At 37.9% G+C, this 25,387-nt stretch overlaps 2 protein-coding genes across 5 annotated transcripts in view; one reads left to right on the forward strand and one right to left on the reverse strand.

The window, feature by feature from the left end:
• The window catches only part of KATNAL1 (katanin catalytic subunit A1 like 1), a 120,133-nt gene that overhangs the window by 61,962 nt on the left and 32,784 nt on the right, over positions 1 to 25,387 (forward strand). For all 4 annotated transcript variants that reach the window (XM_090273741.1, XM_090273742.1, XM_090273740.1 and 1 more), the window contains 4 exons: positions 12,225 to 12,352; positions 13,479 to 13,584; positions 17,960 to 18,118; positions 18,823 to 18,949. In XM_090273741.1, coding sequence (XP_090129867.1) covers positions 12,225 to 12,352; positions 13,479 to 13,584; positions 17,960 to 18,118; positions 18,823 to 18,949 — 520 coding nt within the window. The remainder of the gene's footprint in view (positions 1 to 12,224; positions 12,353 to 13,478; positions 13,585 to 17,959; positions 18,119 to 18,822; positions 18,950 to 25,387) is intronic.
• LOC150012394 (large ribosomal subunit protein P1) lies at positions 10,154 to 10,656 on the reverse strand. Its single transcript, XM_090273743.1, has one exon. It carries the CDS (start codon positions 10,536 to 10,538, stop codon positions 10,194 to 10,196), a length of 345 nt encoding a protein of 114 aa, XP_090129869.1. The 5' UTR covers positions 10,539 to 10,656; the 3' UTR covers positions 10,154 to 10,193.

A 25,387-nucleotide genomic window follows, 5' to 3' on the forward strand; every position in this document is an offset into this window, starting at 1 on the left:
ATATTGTATTTTCATTTCCTCCTGTCTCTTATCGATAGTTTCTATCTCCTTTTTCATGCTGGTGTAGTTCACAGTAAGTTCCTTGTAGCCTTCCTGCAATTCTTTATAGTTCTCACTCAGCTTCTTAAGCATCCTTGTAACCATTATTTTGAACTCAATGTCTAGAAACAAAGGGACTACAATTTTTAAAAACTCATGGGAACTTTATTAGAATATGAAAGGTGTACTTAGTTATATTATCATAAGTAATAAAATATTCATTAGAATTGTAGAGTCTCTTAAGCTCACTGAAGGCTGTGAGAGAGTTTGAAGTAATTTGGGTGAAATTGAAAAGTACTCACTGCCATTGAAAACTAATTTGAAAATGAGTATTGGAAGGATCCTTAGTGATATTGTAGTCCCCAGTGTTTTGGTTTTTCAAAATAAGTTTTGTGTGTTGCAGCTAGCTCTAAAAAAAAATGAAATAGAATAGACTAGAAAGTATAGAGTGCATTGCCCATAATAAAGACAGTATTATTCGGAGAAAAAATATTTAGTTATGTGAATATATAAAAATGCTCTTTTATAATTTATTGCTTGTGTATACTAGCTCATGATCTAAAATGAATATATTACTTTTTGTCATGGTCCAAAGTCTGGAAGATGCTGCTGTGCTACCACTTACCTTTATAGATGTAAAAAGAAATGTGAGGACAAGAGAAATTATAGATCTTGCCCAAGATTCTCGGTGTCTTTGGATTTTTAGTGTTGTGTTGCAAGCTGTATGATGGAGCAGCAGCACCCTTCCTTGAGCACAGTGAACCTGTGCAGGCCCTTTTTGAGGCTTTTTACATATATTGGCTTATTTAATTGCTGAAAATTTCTGTAAACTCATCATTATTTTCCCTGTCCTATGTATGAAGAAATTGAGGCATCAAAGCCATAAATGAAGTAACATGGTGGAACTAGGATATGAACTCTAATATCTGAGCTTTTAATTCTTATGCTATGCAGCTTCCTGTTTGCAAAGGCTTACTATCTTATTTTTATGTCTCACAAATACTTATTTCTTATGTGTACCAGTTAATTTTCTGAGAGTGATTAATCTTTAAAACTGTTGACAGGATTCAAGTTTGGTCCAAGCTTAAAAAGACTGTTTTTCATTAATAAGAATCACTTTGTATAGTGATCTCTTTTCAATCATTACAGTTTGTCACCTTTGATGCTCAGAGTCATCATAGGTCATTTTGTTACCCCACTTACTTAACACACCTTAAGTTAAACAATTTATTTAACTCATACTTCTAGGATCTAGGAATATAAACTTTAATAAAGTGTGATTCCTGGTTGCAAGCTGATTATTTTATTATTGATGAGAGGGAACTGGATGAATAGATGAACCTTTACAACTATATTTTTCAGTCTTATTTGAATGTATCTGAGAGAGTTGGATATATTATTATTTTACTAGTTAAGCCTAGAGTCAGTAGAGAAATGTACATAGGAATAACAGATGCATTTTTTTAATTTAGAAAGGATAGTTTATAAAATACTAGGTAGCAGAAGAAATGTTTTAATATTATTACCAAAAATAAATTTAATTCATTCAACTCAGATTCTCAAATATTTATAAGACTATAGCTTTGTGGTTAATTAATTCCATTAATTAATTAACTGGGCTTCCATTATCATCTTACAATGAAAGCTATATTTGTTTTAAAATAGAATTCAGATTGAAGTGTGGTAACTTATATTTATAGAATTAATTTAAAGTCATTAAACTTACAGGACTTAACTTCACTGAATTACATGTAACAGGTGGCCATTTTTGAATACTTTTCTCCTCATGACTAAGTCTAGGGATGTCCGAAATGAAGGGATGTTGTAGACTGTCTTTGAGAGCTACTGGTTGGTGATTATACACATAAACAGTGACTTAAAAATTTTTTTTAATGAAGGAAAGTAAGTTATAAATTTACTATAAATTATGAGAGTACTATTTGATGAATGATGATCATCCAACAATCAGTGTACTGGGAATTGTTTAATAACTTTCTGAAAGAAAAAAAAAGTGTGTATGTATATACACACACAAATACATACATATTCTTACAATAGTTTTTCATAAATTTGATACAAAGAATGCATAGCATGTAATTTATAAAACATAAAATATGCAATACTCTTTATTATAAATTTTATAGAGTCAGTGGACTTGCACAGAATGCCTTTGCTCAACTCATATCTGTAGTCAACTTGGGGCTGCAGTGGACAGATGAATAGGAATGTAGTTCTGAAATGAATATTAGTTGACAATTTGTTTTTATTAATAAGATGAAAGCAAAACAGAAATATGTTGGAGCTTCATTCATACATTAATCACTTCTATTTTGATGAATCAGATAATTTTCAAATACCAGAAAACATTTCCTTAATTTTTTGTGCTATTTGCAATGTAACAACTATAGAAATGAGACACTTTAAAGCAGCAGTCCCCAGCCTTTCTGGCACCAGGGACCCGTTTCATGGAAGAGAATTTTTCTGTGGACCAGGGTGGAGGGAGTAGAGTGGCCGAGGGTGGGGTTTGGGGTGAGGATAGTTTAGGGATGATTCAACCAAGTGCATTACATTCAAGTTTACTTCCTGCTGTGCTGCCCAGTTCCTAACAGGCTCGAACCAGTAATGGTCCACAGCCCCAGAGGTTAGGGACCCTTGCTTTAAAGTTTCATCTGCATTATTAACATTTTCCTTATTACTTTCATTAGTCTAGACAGTTAACAAACAATAGATCAAGCACTGATTTGTAGCATTTGCTGATTCCTAAGGTGTAACTACTTCCACTGTGACTCATTTTAGGCAACCCACATGATGCCACTGAACTTGACAGAGATGAGATGAGCAGTAGCCTACCATTCTATAGTGTTTCCACCATAACGATACAATAGACCAAAGTAACCTCATGTGCATAAGTAATAGTTAAATAATGAGAAGTGAAGAGTTTTGAGTATTTATTACCTTTGTTTTTGATATAATTTATTCTAAGTGTGTGTAATTTAATTTTTATTTATGGCTGTATTTCACAGCTGGCTCACAAAATTCCTGAAAATTTAATCATCAGTTCTTACAAACAAGTAAGAGTCAGCTTGAGCACACTAGTGCATGTAAACCCTATAATTACCATGTAACACATGTAAATATCATGCAGGAGTAAACAACAGAGCTCTTGGCTTCTCAGAAGCTGTATTCATGATCCCTGCCAATCTCAGCCACTTCTCCCCAAAGTAACTCCTGTTTTGATTTCTCATACCATAAATTAGTTGTGCCTGTTTTGAAACTGTGTACAGTAAGCATTCTTTTTTGTCTGGCTTTTTTGTTCAACATATGTTAAGATTCTTCCATGCTTTGCATGTATCTGAAGTTTGTTTATTTTTATTAATATACGGTATTGTGTCACAGCTAAATCTGCTTTTCTAGCGAGCATTTCTAGTGAGCATATACCTAGCAGTGAAAGAGATGACTCATAGGATATGTGTATGTTAAACTTTAGTAGATAACACCAAATAGTTTTCCAAAGGGATTATACAAATTTCCACTCTTAACGTGCAGAGTATGAAACTTCAATTTCCTCTGTATCCTCACCAACACTTGATATTGCCTGTCTCTTGTGGGTTTAATCATATAACATTGTGATTTAATTAGCATATTAACTGTTATTGTGTAATTACCTGATAGCTTATGAGATTGAAAGTTCTTTCATATGACACTGGGGAACACAATTTTCATTGAGTTAGATCTGACACTTGTTTTTGACTAACTTTTGGCATCTGAATCCAAAAATCACCCCAGTCTTTTTTTTTTAAATATTCTTTATTGATTATGCTGTTACAGTTGTCCCAATTTCTCTTCCCTCTGCTCCCCTCCACCCGGTGGACCCCCTCCCTCCAGCTGTCCCCCCCTTTTAGTCCATGTCCATTGGTTGTGCATATAGTTCTTCTCAACCTCTTCCTGTGTATTCCATTCCCTCCTACTGTGCTTCTTAATTCCTATACCATCTCCCTCCCTCTACCCCTTCCCCCTCCCTGCTGACCTTCCCCCAGTATGTTCCCCATACCTATAGTTCTTTTCCCACTCTCATTGCCTACTTAGTTTGCCTTTGTTTTGATTTCCTAGCTTCTGTTGTTGATTCTTGTGATGCAGTTTTCATTTTAATGTTCATAGTTTTGATCCTCCTTCTTCTAAACCAGTCCCTTTAACATCTCATGTAACAGTGGTTTGGATCTAATGAGCTCCTTCAGTTTTATTTTGTCCTGGAAGCACTTCCTCTACCCTTCTTTTCTGAATGACAGTTCCACTGGATAAAGTATTCGTGGCTGTAGGCTTTTGATTTTCATTACTTTGAATATTTATTGCCTGTCCCTTCTTGCCTGCAGGGTCTCCCTTGACAAATCAGCTGATAGTCTAATTGGGACCCCTTTGTACATGATTCTTTTCTTCTCTCTTGCTGCTTTTAATATTCTCTCTTTATCTTTAATTTTTGACAATTTGATTATAATGTGTCTTGGAGTGGTTCTCCCTGGGTCCAGTGTTTTTGGAATTCTCTGTGTTTCCTGGACCTGTAAGTCTGTTTCCTTCCCTAAGTTCGGGAAGTTCTGCTTCATTATTTTTTCACATAATTTTTCAATTTCTAGTTCTTCTTCTTCGCCCTCTGGCAATCCTATTATCCGAATGTTCGATCTCTTATAGCTGTCCCATAGGTTTCTGAGCCTCTCCTCACTTTCCTTACTTTTTGTTTCCTCTTTCTGCACTGGTTGACTGTTCCTTCTCTATGTTTCGGTTTGTTGATTTGATCTCTGGATTTTATTTCCTCACCACTTGTCTCGTATGCGTTTTTGTTCGCTTCAGTATGAGTGACTTTCTTTCCTTCCCTGTTTTGTTCCAAATCTTTTGTTAATTCTGTAAGCCACTTTATAATAATAGCTCTGAACTGAGCCTCTGAAAGGTTTCTTATTTGTTCATCTGTCAGTTTCTTCATCTGCTGCCTGGTGAGCTGCATCACTGGGATTTGAATCGTTGTCTGCTTCATTTTGACAGATTTGTGTTTTGCTTTGCTTCCTGGGCAGGCGGTGGGGGGCGGGGCCCCATGTACTCGTCGCTACCGGATGACTGGCGGCGATCCTGACCTTTTTTGCTGCGCTGTGGCGCTTTTTTGTGGGGGCGGGGGTCCAAGATGGATTCCTGCCATTATTCTCCACTGGGGGACTGGGATCCGTCCTCACCTTCCGAGGCAATGGGGGGGCTGCCTTTCCCCATGTTGGGGTCGTGAGGTGCCGGGGCTCTACTGCAGTCAGGATTGCTCCCCCTGCCACTCTCCCCGCTGCTACTGCAAACAGCACCACCCGACCTTTCCATTCCTGTTCCGATTTCGTCCCTCCTACCTGTCCAGACGAGCACTGCTGGTTTATAACTTCCTACATTGGGCTTCCATGTAGTTTTATTTTCTGAAATTTCTGGTTATCTTTTGTTTTGAGGTAGTTGTATTCCTTTCTAGTTGCAGAGGGAGACTGAGCATGTCCGTCTAAGCCTCCATCTTGGCTGGAAGTTCCAGTCTTTTTTAAGGTAAAGAATACCCTCCCCTTGTCCCCAAAATCACATAAAATGTACATACAAAGAAAAATAAAGAAAAAATTACATGAATATACTGTTTATTTAGAGTTATTTTATTCATATAAAGGCTATATGTTGTTACTGTAAGTCAAATTGTGTACAAGTAGTAAAGTTCTGCTACCAAACATACATATTAAGGTGTTTTATCTTTTCAGTCAAAAGGCTAAGAAATGCCAGAATGAGACAGTTGAAACAGTTTCCTTTAGTTGGCAAAGCTTTAACAGATTGTTTCATGAGACCCAGTTTTATGTGCAGAGGTGGGAATATAACGTTCTTTCTGTCAACAAGTGGCTCATGTAGAATGTTTGGATCACCAGGTTTGAGGTCAGATCTTGGAGGCCAATTGGACTATACCCAATGCCTCTCATGAGCTCTGCTGTCCCATGTACACAGGAAACAGGGCTACTTGGTATATCCACATTGCAGACCAAGACAGAAGCAGACCATTTTAAGGTCAACACAGATGATCCAGTTGTGCTTGTGATATTGCAACAGATCAATGACTCTCTTTATGTCTCCATATTCTTCATGAAAACAAACTGAACGGCCAATTAGGACTGCACCAAATAAGCTGCCGTTGTGGAGGACACACTTCAAGCTCCACTTTGAGCTATCGATGAACAGTAGCCATTCAGTTGTGTTCTAGATTGGAATTCCCAATTCCTCCATTAAGCCATGTATGTTATGGCAATACACAAAGCCACCGTACTTTGAAAGTACTGCAGAAATGCACTTTCTCTTGATCGAGAGTAGGATACCTTCGCTCCTTTTTCAAGCAAGTTTTTCTCATGCAGTCTTGATGCTAGGAGTTCTGAAGCCTTTTTGGATAGTCCCAAATCTCATGCCACATCATTCAACTCATGCTGATCGAATCCCTTACAAATTGAGTCGTCTTCAATTTCAAAATCTTCATTGTTGCCGTCACTTAGTTCTTCACCATACTCCTGTTTTTTGAAAGAGAGTAGTTCAGTGAAAACTGGCACTGGGATTTCAGTTGAATGAGGCACTGAGCGTATAGCTGATGGTAGATTAGGATACTCTATTTTATATTTCTTTTTCTTGTGATATCCTGATGTTTTCACTATACAAAAGTAACAGTCACTTGAATGATCTCTGGGCTCTCGGCAAACTGTAAGTACACCAAATGGCACTTTATCATGTGTTTCCTTCGTCCACATCTGTAAACTCTCAACACACCTTGTGAGGGGCCCAAGACTTATCTTGATCACCAAGTTTTACTTTAAAATATGCAAAATAAGCTTGCCTGACAAATGTGCTCATGTTTGTCTTTGGGAATGGTGAAACTGCTACAGATATAACAAAACAAATCATGGTTGTTTAGCCACTTATGATGAGAAATAGCAGAGACAGACATGATCTGAAGGAAAGGAAATAAGTACGTATGTAATTAAAAAATTAAATTCTGCTAACTCCTTCTATACAGACAAGATCTCGGGCTATACTTCGGAATATGATTCACTATATAGAGTGGCACACAACCTCTCACCACATGTCTCATGTGTAACTAAACAGCCTAGACAAGTATGAACCTGTCGCTGGTCTCTAAGGTTGTCCCCCATCCCTTCCCACTCGAGGGAGGTTTGCTCTCAGCCAATAGGAGAGCACTAGTGCTTCCCTCCATCCAGGCTCGATCGAGCCTAGAGTGGTTGTATTAAGATAAGCTGTATAGAAAAACTTGTTGTGATAGAAGAAAACTAACTGCATTTTTGAAATCAGCATGCCTATTTAAGTCTAAAACAGCTGAAAAATCAAACTCAGCAGGAATTATGTTAAAAAATTATTTCCCTGTGTGATTATTTGCCATTTGTTTTATCAGTGATTTATTTTTAAGACATATTTTGTTCCATCCTTTGGATAGTAAATGACTCCACAAGTTCTTTCTCTGATGACAGCTAATTTATAGTGTTGGGTTTTGCTTTTACTTTGTTTTTTTACCTTATTGAATTAGATTATAGGAGTAGTTACTTACTATTGTGTTTCTAATTGTTTTACTTATTTATGTATTATGTTCCTTAACATAAATGTGTGCCTCATGAGGGCAGGAATTTTTATTCTGTCTGGTTCATAGTTATTCCTCAATACTTGTAATAGTGCCTGGCACATTTGAAATATTTGTAAATATTGTTGAAAGAACACATATTTATGAAGTGTGAAGAATGTTATGGCTTTATTATTTCAATGTAAATGTGTTTTGTATTAACACTTCAGTGCAGAACACAACATTGAAATTAGGAAGCACCATTTTGCATTTATCAACCTATTTTTCATTTGTAAAATGATAAAAGTGTTAGAGTGGTATGCAATTTAGAGATCTTGTCTTATTTTTCTTGTGTGTCCTTCTCACAGTGGAGCAGGAATAGTTCACAGTGTGCAGCAGGATACCATTGTGTACCAGGTGGTTGAAAGCACTGATTCTGGAGCCAGACTGCTTAGGATCTAGCTGTGTGTCCAGGAGCAATATATTTAACCTCTCTATATTTCAGTTTTCTCAGCTATGAGAGATTGAACTAATAAGAGCACCCACCTCATAGGACCTTTAAGATGGTTATGCCGGGTGCTGAGAACAGTGCCTGACACAGAGTGGGCAGTGTACAAGTCGGTGTTAGCTAGAAGGTAACAGGAAATTGGGGAACTAACACAGACATGACACAGAATGCCGAGCACTTTTAAAAAAAGAGAGAGAGAAAGAAATGATGAAAATTTTACATGTTCTTTGGGCTATTGAAACCAATGGGCAAGTGAAGGTGGTGTCTTTATAGAAAGAACCAAATGTCAGGTCTAGTTAAGCCTATACATCCCTAGTTAGTAATAAAAACCACTGGCCCTAACTAGTTTGAAATTCTGATGTTAGGTAACTTACTACCCAACAAGAGATGACTCTGGTTGTTAGAAAATTCTTTCTTTTGTTGATCTGAAATTTACCTCTGCTGTTGCTTTACATTAGTCCTGGTTCTTTCCTTTGGAGGAATATAGAATAAATAGAGGTAAAGAGGTTGGTTGGTTGTGTTGCTTCATTAGCATATTTTTCTGCAGCTTAAATGTCTCTGGTATCCTTGGTCCTTTGGATATGACATGGCTTTGAACCCTTTATCATACTCCATCTGTCTCTGGGTATAAGTCACTTGTCAGTACTTCTCTTGAAATGCAAGACCTAGAGCTAGTGACTGGCCACATTGTGCTTCATCTGCCAAAGGTAGAAGGCACACAATAAAATGAAAAAAAAATGCATTTTAGGCCAACAGGGTTATTAAATGAACTATAATATCGAGTTGGTCACTAACTGTAGCATAATTTTTTCTCAAATAGAATGATTAAAATGCTAATGGAAGATCATTAACAAAACTTTCTTGATATGGGTAATTTAGGTATTAGTAAAAAAAGCTAAAATAATTAGCTTTACAAGAAAAAAGTACACCAATATTTATACTAAATGTCAAATTCTTCTCATCGTTGACCTTATCAATTAATGTGAAAATATCAGCAAAGAATTCTAAGATCTTTTCAGTGACATTGCGGTTAGTATTATTAGTATAAAGTATACAGGTGATATCTTGGGTGAGGTTAGCTTTATTGCCTGAAAAATGTTTCTTTTAGTTATTGCGATTACTTCAGGATGCTAGTTAACTGCAACTTTGGTTACTTATATTTGAGATCCCTATTCCAGTTTATCTGAGTATTTGTTGTGAAAGATAATTGTCACCCATTTTGTTGATTTCCCAATGTAAGCAAATTAATTAATTATTTTTAGTTTTCCTAAATTCAGTTTTTAATAAATAACCTTACCGTTTTGATTTGAAAAAGTCCCTTGGCTCTTCTTTGGACTTAATTTATATTCACATCTCATCTCTACTTCTGAGGAACGTTGGATTCTAGGACCGTCAATTGACTGGCTTATTCCTGTATTTCCACTTCTGTGTAAGGAGAGGCCTGGCCTTGAGTACAGCAATAGGCTTTTATTTCTTCGCTTCTACTTTTCCATACACCCATCTTTCCACACAGCAATCAGAGGGTCTTGTAAAAATGTAAAGCAGATCCTATCATTCCCCTGCTCATCACATTTCAAAAGTTTCCCCATATACTCAGAATAAATTCACACCCCTTCCCAAGGCCTACGGGGGCCCAGGTGAGCTGGCCTCTGCCTGTCTTTACAACCTGTTTCTTCTAGCCACACCGATCACTTGGTGATTTCATAGCTCTTCACAGTTTACAATTCTGTGTGTTCTGGGTTTGTTTACTTGTTACTTGTTTGTCCCACAAGGTAGATGCTTGCTGAGGAAAGATAAGGTATTTTCATTCACTCATTTAAAACCTAATGCTCAATAAAATTACTGGGCATATGTGTTCACATATTTATTGTTCTTAAAATCCTGTGATTTCTACTACTTTCAGATAATTGTCCCACTGTTCCTTTTCCATGGCAGTGTTTACAAGGCCTCCCTACCCCTTGAATATTCATATTAAAATGGCTGTGTGCTTACATTTTTTTTTTTTTTTTAGAGTTCAGTTTTATTGAATGTGTTACAAGAGGTTTAGTCAAAAAGACCAAAGCCCATGTCATCATCAGACTCCTCCGATTCTTCTTTCTTTGCTTCGACTTTCTTTTCCTCAGCTGGGGCAGCAGCAGTGGAGGGGGCAGGACCTCCTGCTGGTGCAGCACTAGCTGCTGGGGCAGGTCCACCAGCCCCTACATTGCAGATGAGACTCCCAATGTTGACATTGGCCAAAGCCTTTGCAAACAAGCCTGGCCAGAAAGGTTCAACATTTACACCAGCTGCTTTAATGAGGGCATTGATCTTATCCTCCGTCACTGTTACCTCATCGTCGTGCAGGATAAGGGCCGAGTAGATGCAGGCGAGCTCCGAGACGGAGGCCATGGTATAGGCGAGTGCTCGGCAAGCGCTGCCGGGCGTGGTGCTAGTCGCCGGATGAAGTGAGGGCCTCACCCCAACGCGGCCTTAGCTTCCTCGGAAGAACCGAGCACCTTAACGGCAGCTGGGGGAAAAAAAGCACATTTTTTTTAATACTAATTTTTTGATAAGTCTCAAATTACAGTGCCGTATGAAGGCTGGTTAAGTCCCAGATATATCAGTTTCTGTTACATTCTTTAGCTTATTTATTTCTAGAAAGCTTTAGGGTGTTCCCAGTGATTTGTTTGAATATGACTTTGTAGCCTTGGCCTATGTTTATTAAAAAATATGATTCTAGGCTGACATTATTTTAAATTGGTTTATGTTATATTTGTTGTGTAGCTATGCCAAGAATTCACTCCTTTTAAGGGTGTCAGTATTGGTGTCTGTCATCTGAAATAGAAGAATCTTGTTGAAAATTTAGTTTAATACTTGTAGCCATGATGCTACCCAGAAACAGTAAATTATTCATTTTCGGTCAAGTCACTAAAGCGCTGTTCGGTGATTTCCCTGGTGGCTGAAAGAACTAGAGCGTCTGCCAAAGGGAGCCATTTAACCCCCTCTCAGCTATGGTTTATCTCTGGTGAAGTATATATGGTGGAAGAGGGCCGTCCTATTCTCTTTCTTAAGATTAAGCTTAGGAAATTGACTTAGTTTTTACTGTTTTCCACTTTTATTTTTGTTTTAGGTAGTAATGGTGAGTCTGAAGCTCTGGGGAGGTACTTGTCTCTGTCTGCTGAAGCAGTTCCAGTGGCTGAACTATCTGGCAATTGAGCATGTTTCATTTGAAGCTCTTCAAAGTTCAGTAAATCTTGGCAGAAACCATAGCATATACTTTTTTTTAAACCACCATATTATTAGATAAAGAATTTGGAGTAGATATATTGCTTTAATTGTCTTAATAATACTATCTAAAAAGGTCTTTTTAACATTGTCATTACAGTGACTTTATGAGAAGTTCCAAGAACTTTGCTAGGAAGAAACAACCCTGAGGGGGTACTTAAGGCAACAGGGAAAGGCTTTGTGAGATACTATTCAGACCCAACTCTTTCCTTGTCTGCAGCCTCTTTCTCAGATGCTCTGGAGGATGTAAAAGTTACACATCCACTCTTAAGCTTTAAGCTGGCTCAGCCAGGCATGAGGTGGTCTCATGCTGTGGAAAAGGCATGGGTTTGGGGTGTCAGCAAGACCTGAGTTAAATAACTTAATGATTGTGAACTTGATTAAGTTTTCTAATCTTTTTGAGTCTCAGTCCCTTATCTGTAATCAAATAAGGATAGTAATATCTACCTTGTAGTTGTAGTAAATGAAGTAATAAATGTGAGATTTCTTGCTATGTAGTAGGTTTTCAGTAAATGGATTTTCTTTCTTCCTCTGCATTAATATTCCCAATATTTTCTGCTGTGATGGAAATCCCTTGTCCCCACAAAATTAGAGGTATTTTGCATGGATCATTTTAGAAGTTTATAGTAAAGCAGTTAATCTGTTTCTGATGAATTAAAAAGGAGAGGATGGCATTTGGGTATTCAGAACACTATCTTAAAATAACCAAAAATTATTTTTAAAATGATTACAGTATATTTTTATAGCTTAATGATACTAATTAAAATTATGTTGTTATTGACCAGTACTTTTTTTAATACCTGTCCCCAGGGAAGGAAAAACATGCAAGATGGTATAAGTGATGGTGAAATTCCAAAATTTGATGGTTCTGGCTATGATAAGGATCTGGTGGAAGCCCTTGAGCGAGACATTGTGTCCAGGAATCCTAGCATTCATTGGTTAGTGTCTTTTAAGTTCTTGAATTAAATCATGAATAAGTTAAGTTAAGGTTGGCTTGGTATGAGTTTTCTTGTAACCATTAACCTCCTGTTAATGACTTCATCCATACTATGAGTGCATGGAATTGACAGGACAGTCCTTTTTTCAGAGTATAACCAAGATACCTTACATGTTAATTTAATGTTGACATAACTGACAGAGGTTGTTAATTGAATAACATGTTCTGATTAATAAGTGGAATGTTATTGTTACAGACCCCCTGGGCTGCTCCAATTGAAATGTAGCACCCACGGGCTGTTCAGTTAGGGGCCCGATTGCCTGCCACCGGAATTATAACTCTCAATATAAGAGTTTAGTGAAAAGAAAAAGAATTGTTTATTTAACAGTTATATAGATTTAGATTATTTGCGGATTTCTGCTGTTAAGTCTTATGTTCCTTAAAACACCCACAAACACATATTTCTTCCTCCCCCTACCAAACCAGGCTAGTTTTAGAAAAGTTAGAGAAACCATTTCCCTACTTCCTAGACACAGTTCAGCTTTACCGGTAGCTGCCAATCATTTCATTCTGATTGCAGAAGGCCTCTCAAAACAGCATGGTCAGACCCCTTCTTTTCAAAGCAGCATGGTGTGTGTGTCCCCTCTCAAAACAGCATGGAGAACCTTCCTTTTCAAAACCACATGGTCAATCCTGTTAAAATGTCTGCTGCTTATTTTTAAATCCGGCATGGTCCCCAGTTCTGACCATTCACAGAACCTCACGCAGGCTTTGTGTGCTTTTTCCATACCACCCCCCCACCCCATCCAAGACCCCTCCCATCTTCCTGGGGCTTGGATGCATCAAACATCTGCATAACAAAGACACTAGCCACTAGCCTCAGGCATGTGAAGGCATTCTGAAAGCTGCTTCCTTTTCCCCATTTCCCAGCCTCAAGCTCTGGGGGTTTTTGGACACCCACCTTCTGTAACATTATATCATCACTGATCAAATTTTATGCAGTAAGAATTAAAACAATGTTCTTAATATAAAAATAATTTTATAAGTAACAAAATTAAAAGAATTAGTATTGACCATCTGTCAAAGGCATCCTTGAATAAACATGAAACTTTGCTGTTCTTGCAAAGGGATGATATAGCAGATCTGGAAGAAGCTAAGAAGTTGCTAAGGGAAGCTGTTGTTCTTCCAATGTGGATGCCTGATTTCTTCAAAGGGATTAGAAGGCCATGGAAGGTGAGAATTTATTAAAATAATATAGGTATAAAAATGCTGCTTGCATGATAATGAAAGACAGCATTGTAGTTCCTATATGTGTTTATTAATACCATTTATAAAGGTTGGGGTAGGTTTGTAAATACCCCAAATTTCTGGATTTGGATTTGTAGTTGAGTTGTGCAGCCTCTGCATGGCAGGAGAGGGGCCTGGAGTATTGGAACTATAGTCTTTAGTTATGTCACTTCCTTCAGGGTTGCTCAGCTAAAGATTAGTTTTAAGAATTTTCTAGATGTCTGTTTCTGTAAATAAAAAGTTAACAAGCAAATTAAACAGTATTAGCATATAATCTTATAGAATAAGAGTTTGATCAAATAAATACCTTTCTAAAAGTTGGCATATTTCTCACTAACTACTTTGATTACTTCATTTAGACTTGGTATACATCTCAGACATAATCGAATGTATTTCTTTCTAGCTTGCCCTCCATTTTAGAGTTTAAAGCCTGCCCAGAACAAGTCCCTCTTAAGTCCAGAGTTTTCCTGTTAGCATATTGAAAAACCCTTCTAACAGCTGCTGCCTGAAACATATTTTGGTCTTAGCATAAGCAGAGTCTTCTTTTACTCATTAAAAAAAAAAAAAGATAACATTTTTATTTTTTCCATTTTACATATGAAGAAATTGAGACTAACATCATTCAAATAACATTTGCGATGCCATTAATTACAGTTGACCTCTTGTTCTTTCACCTCCTCCTTCTACTTTTTCCTTCTCATTTCTTCCTATCAATATAGACTTAACACAAAGAGATGGGGGGTGGGGAGAGTGCCTTTACTCTTACTGGTAAAGTGAAATAAAAGCATGATTTTATTTTAACCTCCTGAATTAACTGGGAAGATCTGTTTCTCTTTTCAATCCCTGCTTGTTTACACAAGTAACTGGGGAACCCATAGCGTTTTGATTGCCTTTCACAACTTAAACACTTTTATAGACTATTCCAGAGTTTCTGGTTTGGAGAACACATTACCATACATTTTCCCTCCCTTATAACTTCTAAAAGAGAGAACAAGGTCTTAAAATAGGTATTTAAAGGAATTCTAAAATAGATGGAGTATTAAGTGTAAACTACCTTCATGAGGAGCCCTGTAAATCTTTAGTAGGAGGGTGGTTTGTAAATGTGGAAGATTACCTTGGCAGGAGTGTGGAGGATAGACTGGAGATGGGCATAGATTGCATAGAGTTGAGGAATGTGATCTGGAGGCTGTTGCAGTGGTCTAGCCCAATGATGAGGACCTACACTAAGGCATTTGTTATTTGGCTAGTGAACAAATGGGTGAACTTATGAGAGATGTTTAAGAGGTATGTGACAATGTTACGGCTGATAGTTTACAGGGAAGGGACAAGTTTTGTGACTTGCCAATTCCAGGCTTGAATTGAAGGAGTATGCAGTTACTTCTGACACTCATTACCCAAAATTGGGCCACATTTTATGAATTAAGGGCAGTTTTTCACAACACTACCTTACTTGAGATGCCAGCTGCAAATGTGGGGGTCTTTGGGTCACCCTCACTTCTGACCATCTGGCTATAAATTTGGGGATTCTCACTACCCCTTCAGGTTTAGTAATTCTCTAGAATGACTCACAGAATTTAGGAGAGCATTATACTTAAGTTTACAGTTTTATTATAGCAAAAGGAAGCCATTTAGAGTTAGCCAAAGGAAGAAATGCATAGGGCAAGCAAGATCTGGGAGGATGCTGAAAGTAAAGCTTCTGTGTTCTCTCCCCATGAAGTCAGGATGCTTTACTCTCCTAGTGCATGAATGTGTGACAATACATACAGTGTTGCTAATAGGAAAGCTCATGCAAGCTTCACTGTCTAGTTTTTGTTGGGGTTTCATTACATAGTCATGATTGATTGAGTCATTGTCCATGTGTCTCAATCTCCAGTCCCACCTTTCTCTTCCCAGGGCCCCAGTCCTCTCATCACATGGTTGGTTTTTCTAGAAAGGCCAGCTCCCATTCTGAGTCACCTCATTAGCATAAAATTTCAGGGCTCAGCATGGATAACAAAGACACTCCTGTTAGTCGGGAAATTCCAAGGATTTAGAGTCTTCCTCCCAGGAACTGTGGTAAAAGGCAAGCCAAATGATTTATTATGTAAGGTACAATGAACTGATTTTGGAAATAGAGAAAAGGAAAAGGTTTAAATAGAAACAAAATTAGGTAAATGCTCAGCAGATAATTGGAAATAGAGGTCTGGCGCTTAGGAGAGAGTTTGAGTTAAAGTTGCGAGATGTAAGAGGTGGTTGATCATATGTGTATGGATGAAATTGTTCAAGGAGTTTTATAAAGGGAAAGGTGCACATAAGACTTAGGATTGCTTTGGGAATGTAAAGGGCAGGGGGAAGAGGAGTCCTGAAGACACTGAAGATAATTGTTATGATAGAGGCGTAACAGGAAAGGGCGGCATCACAGAGCCAACTCAGGGAGGAAGGGTTTCAGGAAGAAGGGAATGCATACCAAGTATCAGCAGCATTGAAGGTCAGAGAGGAAGAAAGAACATGTTAGTTGAAAAGTGGCTGGTGGATTAGCGAAGCAGTGGATACAGAAAGCCGAATGTAGCTCGTGAAGAAGCAACAGTAAGCTTAAACCATTTTTTTAAAGAAGGTTGGCTGAGAGGGAAGGGGAGGTGAACAGTAGCTAGAGGATTTGTAGTTAAACAAAAGAATTTTCTAAAAGAGACATATTTAAGTATGTTTATATACCAAGGGGAAAGAGCCAATAGAGAAAAAAATAGAGGAGAAAATCAAAGGAGTAATGTCATGAAGAGGTCAAAGTATAAATACTGTACAATATCTAACACTGGAAAAGGGAGGGGCCATCAGAAAGAGAAGTATGAGCCTGGTTATACCTGTGCCCATACCTCTAATTGATTCTGTAGTTTTCAAAATAGCATTCTCATGCACACTTAAAGGCTCCTTACCAAGCACAAAGTTTTAAATAAAACTAGTGTTTCAGATCCTGGTGATCCCTGATTGTTCTGGGTGTCAACATTCTATAGCTAGAAAGGGGTTTGGCTAGTTTCCGAATTCAGTTTATGAAACTTTGATGTGCACATAGTTCGTAATGTTTAAATTCCCAGCTTATTAAATTAACAAATGGATCAGAATTCCTTTTATGATCACCAACTATAATACTATGCATCTGACCTCCCATTAGAAGTGGCTAGTGAATTAAGTGTTTTAAGAAGTCATGTTTCAGTTTTCTTCAGATAAATTCCCAGAAGGAAAATTGCTGAGTCATAAGGCAATTCCAGTTTTAATTTTTTGAGATACCTCTAAAGAGCATAAGCACCCCTCTGTTCATTGCAGCGTTATTTACAATCACCAAGAAATGGAAGCAGCCCAAGTGTATGTCAGTAGATGAGTGGATAAAACAGCTATGGGACATTTACACAGTGGAATACTACTCGGCTTTAAAAAAGAAGAAAATTTTACCCTTTGTGACAGCATGGATGGACCTGGAGAACATTATGCTGAGTGAAATAAGCCAGTCAGAGAAAGTTAAATACCATATGATTTCACTCATGTGTGGAATCTAATGAACAAACTGAACTAATAAGCAAAATAGAGAGCAGGCTGACAGCTCTGGGGGGTGTGTTACAGGGTGGAGGGATAGAGCAAAAAAGAAAAAGGACTCATGGACATGGACAGCAAGCAGTGTGGTGATTGTGGGGGAATTGGGGCTTAAGGGGGATAAATGGTAATGGGAAAAATATAATAAAAAAATAAAAATAGAAGAATCTATTAGTCTTCAAAGCTAGAGGATTAGTGTTCTCAATTTTTACCCCTCATTGACTTATTTTGAAAGAATACCTTTCTGCTTACTTTCCAAGGTGAGAAATAACTAGGTTAGTTTTTAGTTTATATTTAGTGACTCTTTCACTATGTAACAGTATTTTATGTAAAGTATTATCTGGCACATTAAACTGATAAAATGCTAGCTAATTTGATTATGTTTGAATTACCACTAGATTTTAATTACTGTGTTAACTGATAAATGTATCTTTATTTTTTATTTAAAGCTATATATTTTAAGTGTGTTGTAGAAGATAGGTTTGTTGTCTTATTTTCATTTTGTTTACACAGAACAGTCAGTCTTCTGTCAGGTTTAGGAAAATTGGGTAGGTTCTCTCTAAATGTATTGGAGATTCCTTGTTGTCTAGACCCTTTGTTAGCCTAACTCTGAGTACCTCTGATTTGAGACATTTTGTGAAATCATTCTTCATTTTTTAATCTATAAAATGATACATAAAAGAATTTCCTTGTACATTGATGTTTTATAGGAAGGCATTTTAATATGATAAATCATTTACTACATCTTTTGAAATTTCAGGGTGTGCTGATGGTTGGACCGCCAGGCACTGGTAAGACCATGCTAGCTAAAGCTGTTGCCACTGAATGTGGCACAACATTCTTCAATGTTTCCTCTTCTACATTGACATCTAAATATAGAGGTGAATCTGAGAAGTTAGTCCGTCTGTTGTTTGAAATGGTGAGCAATGATATATTTAGATTTCAAAGTACTGCTGATATAAGTAATGATACCCCTATAATCTAGATCCATTCATCTAGGGCAACTGTCGTAGTTCTTGACACACTAATAAGATGTGGAGTGGTAGGGTTTCTGGAGTTATTGGTGTACTTCTCCACTCTGAGGTAAAGGAAGGCCCTTTGGCATCATGTCCAGCGAAGCCAGAAGAGACTTTGGAGATATGTGCAGTGTGGTTGACATTTCTGTATCTCTAATGAGCTGATTGAGCAGAAGTCTATTTTAATATATATTTTAAAAATGAGTTAAAAATTGATCTGTCATTAAAGTGGGTTCCTTTTCACAAGGGATTTGCAATAGTTACTAAAGAATGCATATTTGAGAAAAGAGGTTGATGATTTCTTTTAAAAAATGTTTTGTATTATGGAAATTTTCAAACATAATAATCAAAAGAATAGTACTATGAATCCCTATATATCTGTTCCCAAACTTCACTAACCATATAACTTTCATTTTTAGAAATCTCCTTTTTTTTGATACAAATGACTGGTTTAACCTCTGTCAATAACCAAATGGTGGCATTAAAGTAATAAGAAACTTCTGCTCTTCTTTGACCATGATCTTAGAAGGAAGAAGTAGCACTTTAAAAAAACTCAGATTGTTTTATGGTGATAATCAAATGATTCCTTTAAAATATTTTCACAAAGGCTAGATTTTACGCCCCTACCACAATCTTCATTGATGAGATAGATTCTATCTGCAGTCGAAGAGGGACCTCTGATGAGCATGAAGCAAGTCGCAGAGTCAAGTCTGAACTACTCATTCAGATGGATGGTAATTGATAATTAATCACTGTCTCAAAACTGTTACATTTCCTTTTTGAGCTTTGTGTAGATTAATACTTTGGAAATTCTCAGTGACTGGACTCAAAGGCAGCCTGAATTTATTTGTAATCATCTGTTCATCCACATTATTTGTTCATTTGTTCTTGCACCAAAAAGCCCTTATTGTATACTTGTTATAAATTGTGCACCAGTTCAGGTTCTGAGGGCACAAGAAAAGGAGTGAATGGTTTTCAAGGAATTTACTACTTAGAGCAAAGGTTCTAGAGATGTGGTCTGGTGTACTGGGGTCTTTAAGATCCTTTCAAAAGGTCTGCAAAGACTAAACTATTTTCATAATAATATCAAGACATTACTTACCTTTTTCACTCTCATTTTCTTATAAGTGTACAGTGGGGTTTTTCAGAGGCTACAAGATATGTGGGATATAATAGATGGAAAGCAAAAGCAGATATCAGAATCCAGTTATTCTCCATGGAGCAAGACTTGCAAAAATGTTTAAAAAATACACTCTTATTAATTTTTTGATTTGGAAAATCATAGTTATTTTTCATAATAGTATGTAATTCATGCTAATAAGTAATAGATTTATTGTCAGCTTAAAATGAAACAATATTTTAAAAAATTCTCAGGTTTAATTTCTGATGGTAAATATTAATAGATATACTCCACACACACAAAAGATCTTCAGAGTTAAACAATTTTTAATGGTATATAAGGATCCTGAGACCATAATGTTTGAGAAGCACAGACCTAGATAGGAAACATGCAACTTAACAATTACAGTACATTATAACTGTGCTAACTGAACTCTGAGTGTAGTGAGAATACAATAGGAGAGGTACCTCTAGACTAAGGGAGTCATGGAAGGGAATAGCCAAATTGGACTCTGAATCATTAGTATAAGTTACTCAGACAAAGAAGAATAGTCATTGGGGAGCCATTGAAGGAATAGAGTGACAAGCCCTGAGCTGCTTTTTAGAGATATATTACTCTGGTAGTTGTGTGGGCAACAGGAGGCTATTTAAACAAATCATGGGAAAACGTAAAATCTGTTTTTATGAGGCTGAGGTACCTCCAACACCCTAGGCTTGGTTGGAAACTGCTCTGTCCATCAGAGGTGTCACGACCACGGTGGAACAAATCTATCCAGGACACTATATTATGTCTGGGGGGAAGGAAGGTGGCTGCTCTCTCTAGGGGAGAACAGCAATCAGACCTCTGTCCCTCATGCCTTTTATTGAGGAGGATACACACAGGAGATACAAGGTCAAAATTCACAAATCAATATAGCTTTTAGGCGTTTGGATTACAGTTGACAGTAACGGATTACAAGTACCAGTACAGAGGGCACAGTGACCAGTCTGTGTCAGGGCCTAAAATAAATATCCAGAGTATGTTGTGTTAAAACAGCTATGGTTATCCACAAACCATGGATAGTTATTGAACATTTATAATGGATATTGTACGAGGAGGGACCCCAAAAACCCAGAACTATCTTCTGGAGGGTGGGCCCCTTGTAGTACAAGCTTCCCTTGCTTGGTGAGTGTTCTTGGAACCCATTTGTATCCATGAAGCAGCTGGCCATATTTGGCTTCAGTGAATTGTTTTTGAAGACTCTTTCAATGTGTTTACCCATTTCATTGATGGCTGACTTATGGGTGCATCTGTCCACGTTGTACTGAGTGCTCAGCAGTTTTTGACCAAAAACGGCATGACCCCCATGTCCCACCCTCACTATTCACCTGGTCTTGCCCTGAGCAACTTTTTTTTTTGTTTCCCTGGATGAAAGAAGTCCTCAAAGGGAAACGTTTTGCTGAGGTGGAAGAAGTGAAACAAAAAGCGGCAGAAACACTAAACGTCATCAAAATTGATGAGTTCAAAAACTGTTTTGAGCAGTGGAAAAGAAGTCTCAATAGGTGTATTGCCTCAAATGGAGAGTATTTTGAAGGTGACTGAAGTTTAGACATGTAACAATAAATACACAATTTTTTAATGAATAAATTCCAGTTTTATTTGGGTCCCCTCTCATATACAGTGCCAGGCACTGTAAGATAAATAAAATAATGTACTGCAAGTCCCTTCTCTCAAAGACTTTGCCATTTTAACTTAAGCTCAAGTATGAGAGAAAAAGTGAGTATGTTATATTTTGGGGGATGTACATAGAGGAAAACATATTACATGTTTAAAAAATATCACTGAATGTGAATTTAGTCAGCTGAATTTCACTTAGGGGTATTTGTGACTTGCTGATTATTAATTGGACAACCTGATTCTTTGTGATAATGATTCAAGTGGTAGGTTAGTAATAATTTATTAAGAAAATACCATAATGAACTGGATTCCTTTAAATACACTACTTTGTTATGTCAGGCTAGAAACTCTGATAAAGGTTTGAATTTATGACATATTTTTTTCACTGCATGTTTTCCATAGTTTTCATTGTGTGACCTTAAGTATTTTATTCTAAAATTTTAATTCTAGAAAAAGTAGATTCTATGTACATGTGTTTAGCTTGGTGTAAAAAGAAATGGTATTTTCAGTAGTAACTGATATTTTTGCTCATTTTTAAATTTCTTATTTATTTTTTACAAGTCACGTAGAAGTTTGAAGGACAAAAGTATTACTATATAACCTGCCTTTTAAAATTATGATTGCATGCTGTTACACGAGTATTAAGTAACTGTGAACCCCTTTCTGTTCTCTCTTCTTGAGAAATCAAATAAATTAGATGAACAACTAAAATAAAAATTTCAAGAAGAGTGATCCAAGATGGTGGCAGAGTAGGTAGAATTTACACTTACTTCTTCCCAGGACTAAATTGGAATTATAACTAAATTATAGAATCGTAAACCTGAATAGCCAATTGGAGAGTAGCTGAACAGAAGTCTTGTAACTACGAATTTGCATAAGCAGCCATGCTGAGACTGTTAGGAAGGGCAGAGACGCGAGGTGGACTGGCTTTGCATCCATGTACATTTAAGAATCTGGAAGGATATCTCAGCTACAAAGGTCCCTGCTGAAGAGTGAGAGCTCTCAATCCTATGTCTGGCTCCTCAACCCAGAGGTCAAGTTTCAAGAAGAGGACCCTATATAACATCTGGCTGTGAAAATCCACAGGGATTCTGTCTACAAGGATGAGGCGGGAGACTGCTAGAATCCCAGGTGCCCTCTTTAAAGGCAGTGCACAAAATCTCATCTGCATTCACAACATGGGCTCCGGCAGAGGGATGGTAGCTCAGAGCAGACTAGAATCATACAGGGAGAGATTAGGTTGTGTGCTTTTGGTGAGAAGGCTGTGCTGAGTCCCTGTCCCAAGCTGCTCACAGATGCCATTTTTCCTGGGTTGAGCACTCTTTCCCATACAACATGAGCTTGGGGGATGCACTAGTCCCACACGTCTGACTCCGTGTGGCCTTACCCTTACAAGCTTCCACCATGCGTAGAAATCAGCTAGTTGTGACCAGTCTGGGCTCTCATTGCAGACTTTCTTGGAAGACTCCCGAGGTCTAGTCAGGCTTAGGGTGTTAGAAATGAGATGCAGGGAGAGACTGAGTGGAGTAGCTTTAGGGTGAGAGCTGATTTTCCCTTGTGTTAAACAGGCATTGCCCCTCTGCCTGTTGAACATCCTAGGCCTGTGGAGGTGCACTAGCCCCACCCTGCCAAGCTTGCACCCTTCAGGAATTCTGGCTGTGGCCAGCCTTAACCTGAATTGTAGTCTTTTTTGGAAGGCCCTCAAACAGGTTTCAGCAGACTAGGGATGTCAGAGATGCACAAGGAGAGACTGAATTGTGTGGCTTTGGGGCAAGAACCATTTTTTCTGCATGCCCAACCTGGCACCACTCTTCCTGTACAGAGCCCTCCCGCCACAAAAAAATAATCTTAATCCTTTTCAGCCTGATAAACTACTGGCTCCACCTTGACAAATTCCTAAGACCACACCCTGCAACCATGGTCCGCAGGCCTTGGGCAGGTGGTGGCTGGCCTTTGTGTGCCCTGAGACTTTTGCTGAGTGGACTGAGAACCAGTGCTGGTGCTGAGTTTGAATCTGTATCAACCTAGTGAATACCACTTGCCCCTACCTGGTGACTCAGAACCTGCCTCACACAACTTGTGTACTGGCAGAGACCTTTTCAATACCTGAACCCAATAGGCAGGTGAAGGTGAATCTTGGGGTACTTAGTCCTTTTGCTGACCTTCCCCAGTCTTGGTCCTGGTAGAAGAAGGCCTCAGTATTTACAATCAGGCCCAGCAGAGCCAGCCAACAACCATGGATTGCTTTGTAGCTGCTATCAGGTACCCCACAGCCAGACACAGCATCTTACATTGACCTGCACAAGAGTCATCCCAGGATGCTTGAGAACCAACACACCTGGTGGCTGGCTTTAGACCACATAAGAGGTAACCTGATTAGCTCCACAGATGACGCATCCAAAAGGAGATCTTGGCATGTACCAGACATGCTGGGGCGAATTCTGCTTTGTTGGGTCAGCCCTGCGCAGCAGCTCATACACTGTGGTTGGTGTCAATCCTCAAAGTCAGCTAACGTCAGGGAAAAAGGATGGCCAACATCAGTCAAGACTAAACTACAACAGGAGGACTCACCTAACCCATAACAAGGGACATTACTGGAGCACCTGTCTGAGGTGATTAGGGAGACTGCACCACTGAAACCCACAGGATACCTACTACATAAGACCATGTTACTAAGACGGGGAGACATAGCAGATCTACCTGATACCCAGAAACAAATACAGAGTCAGCCAATATGGGGAGAAAAAGAAACATGCTGCAAATCAAAGAACAGGAGAAATTCCTAGAAAAAGTACTAAATGAAATGGAGACAGGCAATTACCAGGTAAAGAGTTCAATATTATGTTTATAAGATTGCTCAGGAATTTAGTGAGGACTTCCAAAGAGATAACAAGTATAAAAATGGATATAGAAACCATTGAAATGAACCAGTCAAAAGTGAAGAATGCACTGGAAGGAATCAACAGCAGAACAGATGAATGAGAGGATCAAATCAGCAATTTGGAAGAGAAGATGAACCCAAAGAGGCCCACCTGAAAGCACATCCTAATTAAAATGGCAAAGGTTAAAGACAAAAAGTTTTAAAAGCAGCAAGAGAAATACAGTTAGTTACCTACTAGGGAGCTCCCATAAGACTGTTAGGTGATTTCTCAGCAGAAACATTTCAGACCAGAAGGAAATGCACAAAATATTCAAAGTGATAAAAAGCAAGGGCCTACAACCAAGATAAGTCTACTCAACAAAGCTATCATTTAAAATTGAAGGAGAGCCCTGGCTGGTATGGCTCAGTGGGCTGTGTGCTGGCCTGAGATCCAAAAGGTTGCTGGTTCTATTCTCAGTTCGGGCACATGCCTGGGTTGTAGGCCAGGTTCCCAGTTGTGGATGTGTGAGAGGCAACCAACTGTAGCTCTCACACATCAGTATTTCTCTCCCTCTCTTTCTCCCTCCCTTCCCCTCTCTCTAAAAATAAATTAATTAATTAAATTAAATTAAATCGGGGGAAATAAAGAGTTCCCTGACAAGAAAAAGCTAAAGGAATTCATTGCCATTAAACCAGAGTTAAATGAAATGATAAAGGGAATTCTTTAAGAAGAAGAAAGAAAAAGAGGGACATAAATACATAGAGTAAAATGGCAATAAATATGTACCTATAATAATCACTTTAAATACAAATGGATTAAATGCTCCAATCATCCAAACCCATATAGTAATATTGCTGTCTACAAGAAACCCACCTCAGAATCAAAGATACACGTTGACTAAAAGTAAAGAGATGGGAAAAGATATTTCATGGAAATGGAAATGAACAAAAGCTTGGGTAGCAATACTTATAGCAGTCAAAATAGACTTTAAAACAAAGACTATATTGAGTGTCGGGCTGCGAGCCAAGTGTCGCTGGTTTGATTCCCAGTCAGGGCACATTACTAGGTTGCACATCAGGTCCCCATTTGGAGGCCTGAGTGAGAGGCAACCACACAGTGATGTTTCTCTCCCTCTCTTTCTCCTTTCCTTTCTCTCTAAAAATAAAATAAACAAATAAATAAAACAAAGGCTATAATAAGATATAAAGAAGGACATTACATAGTGATAAAGGGATTTAGGGAACAAGATATAACCCTTGAAAACATATATGCACCCAGCATAGGAACACATGAATATATAAAGGAAATTTAGATGGACCTAAATGAAGAGATCATCAGTAATACAGTTATAGGAGGGCATTTTAACACCCCAGTGACATCAATGGATAGATCTTTCAGACAGAAAATTAACAAGGAAATACCAGCCTTAAATGACACACAAAACCAGACTAATTCAATTGTTTTCAGATAATTTAACCACAAAGCAGCAGATTATACATTCTTTTCAAGAGCACATGAAACATTTTCTAGGACAT

The sequence above is a fragment of the Furipterus horrens genome, unplaced genomic scaffold (assembly GCF_987537825.1).
Source record: "Furipterus horrens unplaced genomic scaffold, mFurHor1.1.pri manual_scaffold_4, whole genome shotgun sequence".
Taxonomy (NCBI): domain Eukaryota; kingdom Metazoa; phylum Chordata; class Mammalia; order Chiroptera; family Furipteridae; genus Furipterus; species Furipterus horrens.